The sequence below is a fragment of the Octodon degus genome, unplaced genomic scaffold, assembly GCF_000260255.1.
Source record: "Octodon degus isolate 3935 unplaced genomic scaffold, OctDeg1.0 scaffold00015, whole genome shotgun sequence".
Taxonomy (NCBI): domain Eukaryota; kingdom Metazoa; phylum Chordata; class Mammalia; order Rodentia; family Octodontidae; genus Octodon; species Octodon degus.
Window position 1 is genome coordinate 5,996,753 of NW_004524591.1, and position 5,803 is coordinate 6,002,555.

The following is a 5,803-nucleotide window of genomic DNA, read 5'->3' on the forward strand; positions in this document are numbered from 1 at the left end:
CCCCACTATGACATACTGATTTCTTTGCAATTCCTTTCTTCCTCAAAACTAGCTGCACGCTGAGGCCACCTGAAAAATTTTACAGCTGGTGTCTGAATTTTGTCCCAAGAAATTCTGATGTAACCTGTATGAAAGCAGGGGAAATGGTTCTTAGAATATTTCTCTAGGTGATTACAGTGTGCAGCAGTGTCGGCACCTACTGCTCTAGAAAACCTGGTGTTCACATTAGGACCCCTGGACTGACTGCTACCCAACTTTTTCAACCATGCCATTTTTTAAAGACATTATCTCTCTTCCTGTTTCCCTTCTTCCTTATATAGACATTTCTGTCAAGATATTAACGTCACTTAGCAAAGCAACCAATTACTGAAGCTGTGAGGTAGCTGAATGTGACCTTAAAATGTACAAAGCCTGGGTTCAATCACACACACACACACACACACACACACACACACCACACACACACACACACACACATACGCAATTGCTCTTATATTTTATTCTATGGTTTTTACAAACATGTATCCTTTCATACATTTGCAGCCAAGGACAGTCACGTTAGTAGTGTTTATTTTTGTTAAAAGAAACCCATAGAATTGAAGGTTAAGTCACCTTCTGATTGCACAAACTAAACAAGAGAGTGTTACATACTTCAGCTTTACAAAGCATTTTTTTTTTGTTTTTAAAAGATCCATACTATTGATCGAGTCAATGTTGCAACACATATGTAATAAGGAAACTAAAACATTTAATTTACATATCTACAAAATGTATTTTCATATTTCTAGATGAACCACAAATCATACAGGAAAATATTTAGGTACAAGAGAAAGCTTCAAAACATAAAAAATTAACATTTTTGAAAAAATCACAGGTGAAAGCTCATTAAATAATAACATTGACAAATAAATAGTTACTCAGCTTTACTTATTAGCTGCTGCTGTGCCTTTCTGGCATTCCATTCCAAGCAAGGGTCAGCATGCAGGGTATAATTTCAAACTATGAGACTGTACAAAGCCACAGGGCTTATTTTTGAAGTGAAATGTCACAGGGATTTTCTTCCTCTTTCAAAGATCATTCATGGCTGCTAAACTATTCCCGTGGAAGTTACTGGAAAAGCACCTTTCTGAAACGTGACTGTGAAGATTCATAGCGACAATTTTTTTCAACTTTTCTGTTTTGAAGGGACATTGTCTGGAAAGGACAGGTATAGGCTAAGAAACAGAGGGGCCCTTTTCTGTTTTAAAATGTCATGACTGAACGAGGCTTATTGTATCAATAGTCTTTTAAGAATGATGGGGATTAGAACTACAGGATGTATGGAATTTAAATGCAAATTGCACGCATGAACATACACACATCTTGAAAAACTTGAAGAGGAAAAGCTATTCCCAGAGAAGGTCCTGAATCTTAGGACAGCTTGCTGGGTTTGATCAAAGCAGAGAGCATTATACTTTCAAGTGAGAAAATAGCAATGGCAGGCTTGAGTCTTCCAAGCAATCAAATCTGTAAAGCAGATGGTTAGAGTCTGTCCGGCCCGAGAGTCTGAGCTCTAACTCGTGCTGTGCTTGCTGGATTTGCTGACCCTCTTCCTCTCTCTGTGATGTTGGGCTGGCTTGGCAGGCGACACGTTTTCAAAGTTGTGGCTGGACTCGTTGTGCTGGCGGGTATACCTCTTGCACTTGCAGGCGGTGACCACCGTGATTTTGTAGGTGCGCGTGCTGCCGTCTTGGCACTGCAGCTGGATTCGCTGGGTGCGCGTCTTATCGTTGACACACCTCCACTCCTGCGAGCTCCGCCTGCTCCAGTACTTGGTTCCGTAGCCTCCTCCAATCCAGTTAGGGAGCACCGGCAGGGGCAAGCACTCCCCAGCACACACCAGCTCCTTCAGAGGACTGATGCTGGTGCACTGGCCATCGGAGATGTATTTAGTGGACCGCAACTCCCGGCAACCCACTTGAACGCGACCTGCAGGAAACAGAAAAGAATATACATCACAGACAAAAAGCAAAGGAAGCCTTCCTTAAAAAAGAAAAACAAAACAAACAAACAAACAAGCCCCAATAAATTGCAATGACAAAATAATATCCCAAAGGTAGTAAATTGCCAAAAAAAAAAGTAAATACTTGCATTCAAGAAGGACATCAGTTACATCATTTTAAATAAAGGCCATAATTTTTTTTTTGAAAAAGAAATAAGCCTAAGCCGGACCTCTTTTCATGTATAATATTAGCTAATTGCTTATTACAGCATGAGGAAAATCTTATTTTCTTATTGTAATCCCCCAATAAAACTTGAGCAGCTCTTCCACTTTTGTGTATTCATTCTGTAATGAGTTAAAAAGAACACACTTTATTCTTCTCTTTCTCATGGGTCCTATTGGTTAATGTCTACAAGTGCTTTTAATTAGGCTTTTTGAAAAAAAAAATCTGTTGAAAAAGACGTGGAAAGCACTTAAATAGTGTGTACAATGCATGTGCACTCTGTGTATTTATTTCAGTTGAGGAGCTTCTCTGCAGAGTCGTACGCAGACGCGAGTACAGTCCTTGACATTCTGCATATCAGACTTAGCAGGCACATTTTACATAGAAGCTCCCAAGCTATATTTTTAAAACACAAATAGTAAAGTGTTTGAAATGCAAAACACCACTGCAACTCAAAATTTGAAGAATATAAAAGCCCCTAAATCAAGAACGTATGGTTGCCATAACAACTTGGCTACATTTCCAGGAATTTTATGGCAGAAAAATACCTAACATGTCTGATTTACAACTGCAAAAGGAGCTATGGTACTCATTTCCTGAATGTTGGTCATGGCAAACTTTTTGTTTCACTTATTTGGATTTGATATGTATGTTCTCTAATTAACTGTTTCTTGTTGCATGCCTTGTATAATTACAGTAAAAATTAATCTTCAAATATTTGAACTTTGCCTTCACAGAACTTTGCTATCAAAACTTTAGCACAACAACCTTGCCTATAGCAGGCTCCACGACAAAATTGAGTCTTGTTATCCAGGAAAAACAAAAGAACATCTTAGAGCCCAGAACTGATGGAATTTTAAAAGTAAAAATTAGAATTAGTTCTACTTCATCCCCATACCCTGGTACTTTTGAGATAAGAGATACAGCTAAAGGGGGATGGGGCGGGGGTGGGGGAGAGTATGCACGTGTGCACATCTGTGCATACAGGTCTTGAGTTGTAAGCACTTGCCACAGCAAGGCGAATGACTGCAGCGCCCTTGCGCTGGTGTGGCCGTCCCTGATTCCGGCTCTCCTCCCTACAGCTACCTTGGGAATGCACCTGAACGCAGCCAGAGATGCTTTTGACTTGTCTAGCTTTCTGTTCCTGTGTGTACAGACTTTAGCATTTTTGCAGGGACAGTTCACTAACTATGAATACCCACTGCATCGCTCAGTAATCTAATAATAATCACAAATTTCCCACGTGTACAAAAGCAGCAGTAACCTTCAGCAAAATTAAAGAGCCTTAGTTTTTTTAGGAAGACATGTTTTTCTGGCTTTTTAAAGGTCAAAACTACTTTCATAGTTGAATGGAGTATAAAGATTTGTATAGGATTTCCTGTTCTCTCTCTCTCTCTCTCTCTCTCTCTCTCTCTCTCTCTCTCTCTCTCTCTCTTCTCTCCTCTCTGTCTCTCCCTCTCTCTCTCTCCCCCATCTGTCTGATTATTAACATGTGAACTCTTCTAAAAGAAAAGAATGAAACAAAAATTAGGAGGAAAAATTCTGAATTCTCCTAGCTAGTGAACAATTAGTGTGTAAATTAAGTAAACCAAAAATGATAAAGGAATGCTTCCTATGCAGAGCAGTAGTGTAGTATAATTTTAAATACTCAGTCTTTTGCAGAAATATAGTTACCCAAAATTTGATATGATTTATGAGAACTTGCTTTGGAAAAAAAATATGGCTATCCAGCAGTTTAGCATTATTCCTTTTCCCCGGGGCATGAGCAAACTTTATTTCACTAGACAGATCTTAGAGATCTACGTGAACATGATTTTCTCTTGCGACTTCCTCTAGGCACCCTTCCTATAGTTCATTACCTTTATACACTGGAGCACACACGTCCTGAGGTACCCTGACAAAACAGGCCGAAGTTCAAACTATGCAGAACACCACCTTTTCAAATTCTTAATTTGCCCTGAGTTAAAAAGGCAACAGTTTGATTCCTGGATTGTGAATGTTTGGCAAAACTTAAGTCTGTACTTGTCCTGCGCGAGCCACTCTGTCCTTTACCTGGAGAAGAATGCCACCCTCCACACGCAGCAACTGCACCCAGGTTGTTTTGCAAAGATATTTGACTCGGATTAGTTGACAGAAAGAGCCTGACAGGAATGTGAGTTCATGCTGCCAAATAAGAAGAAAGAAAATCTGCACAAGTAAAACACACTTACTGTTCCGATCCAGTCCAGTGTTACTGAAATGCCTGCCTCCATTTCGGGCTTGATTCAGCGTGCTGTTGCTGCTGGGGTGTGCCGGAACAGGTTTAACCACATGTGAATAAAGGATTTCTGTAGCATCATTTTTAAAAGCCAAACAGCTTTTCATCAGGATGCATGCGAGAGGAATGAGATAGAAATGAATGGCAGGAGGAAGCATGGTGCGTGGAGGATCTGCTGGGCTGAAGAGCTGCTTAATTCCTTTCCCTCTGCTTCTGCACTGTAACTGTGAAATTCCTCCTCAAGGTCCCCTTTATATATCCACAGAGGTTTGGCGTTCATTCAGGTGTAAAGTTGTGTAGAGCTCCAGAGTGAAAACACAGAGAAGGGGTGGGATCCCTACATGACCCTGCAAAAGAATTTTACCAATGGAAAAGAAGGCTGCAAGAGAGGAGGAGCTTGGTATACAAATTGCCTGAAATTTCAGAGTTGGACTTCATTTGTCTGTGAACAGAAGCAGACAAGCACTTTCTACAGGAACGACAGACCCTGCTCTGCCCGAACCTAGTTTACTGTCTAAAGGAAAATACCTTGCTATTTATTTACAAAGGCTGGCTTTCTCACATTTGTTCTATGCTCCCCCAGATGTCAGAGCCTTGGGGGTGGGGAGAGGGTTCTTCCCAGAGCACAGGCAGGATTCACGTGAGTTTCTGTAGTTAACCGCGTCTTGGCTCTCAAGAAGCCAGTGTTATTTCTTAGAGTAGAACTCACAGAGCTAAAAGCCGCCCTCTGGACACACTTAAGGAACGCCGCTTTGATCTGTTTGAAATGCTATGCTGCCAGGTAAATTATTGCCAGGGAGTGTGTGTGAAAAGGAATAAGCAGAGTTCTATGTGCCTTAGAGTAACTAATACGAATTCTCATCTTTAGAATACACCCTGAGCATTAGCATTCACAGCTTCGCGTTGCATAAGGAAAGCTATCTCGAGCAGATTATTGTTCAGCAATTTAAATTTTTTTTCTAGAGTTCTCATTTGTTGAAGAACATGATCTCTATTTATTATGCACTTGGTTCATTACTTCACTTGACTCTGCTGCCCGAGTAAGAAATGTTACGTTATCCATACTTGAAATAGATGCTGCATTTATTAGTATTAGGGCACTGATTTTTGTCCCTTACATAAAAAGTTTAAGAAGGTTTATCTGGTTTACGGGACATTTTGATTAGGATGTTGTATGCTGTGAATCAATTTTTCAAATAGAAATTCATTTTTGTCATTAGGGCGACAGCTAAACTTGCCAGGGAGCATGAATTTTTTTTTTTAACTGGGGATTGAACTCAGCCCCTTGTGCTTGCCAGGCAAGCGCTGATTCTACTGAGCCATCTGCCTGGCACCAGCATGA

At 40.5% G+C, this 5,803-nt stretch overlaps 1 protein-coding gene across 1 annotated transcript; it reads right to left on the reverse strand.

Annotated features, from left to right (window-relative positions):
• Positions 1–489: 489 nt before the first annotated feature.
• On the reverse strand, positions 490–4,800 carry Sostdc1 (sclerostin domain containing 1). The gene is made up of 2 exons (XM_004626433.1): positions 4,415–4,800; positions 490–1,968 (listed from the first exon to the last, which is right to left on the reverse strand). The coding sequence occupies exons 1-2, from the start codon at positions 4,617–4,619 to the stop codon at positions 1,553–1,555; spliced, it is 621 nt and encodes a 206-aa protein (XP_004626490.1). The 5' UTR covers positions 4,620–4,800; the 3' UTR covers positions 490–1,552.
• Between the last annotated feature and the right edge of the window lie 1,003 nt (positions 4,801–5,803).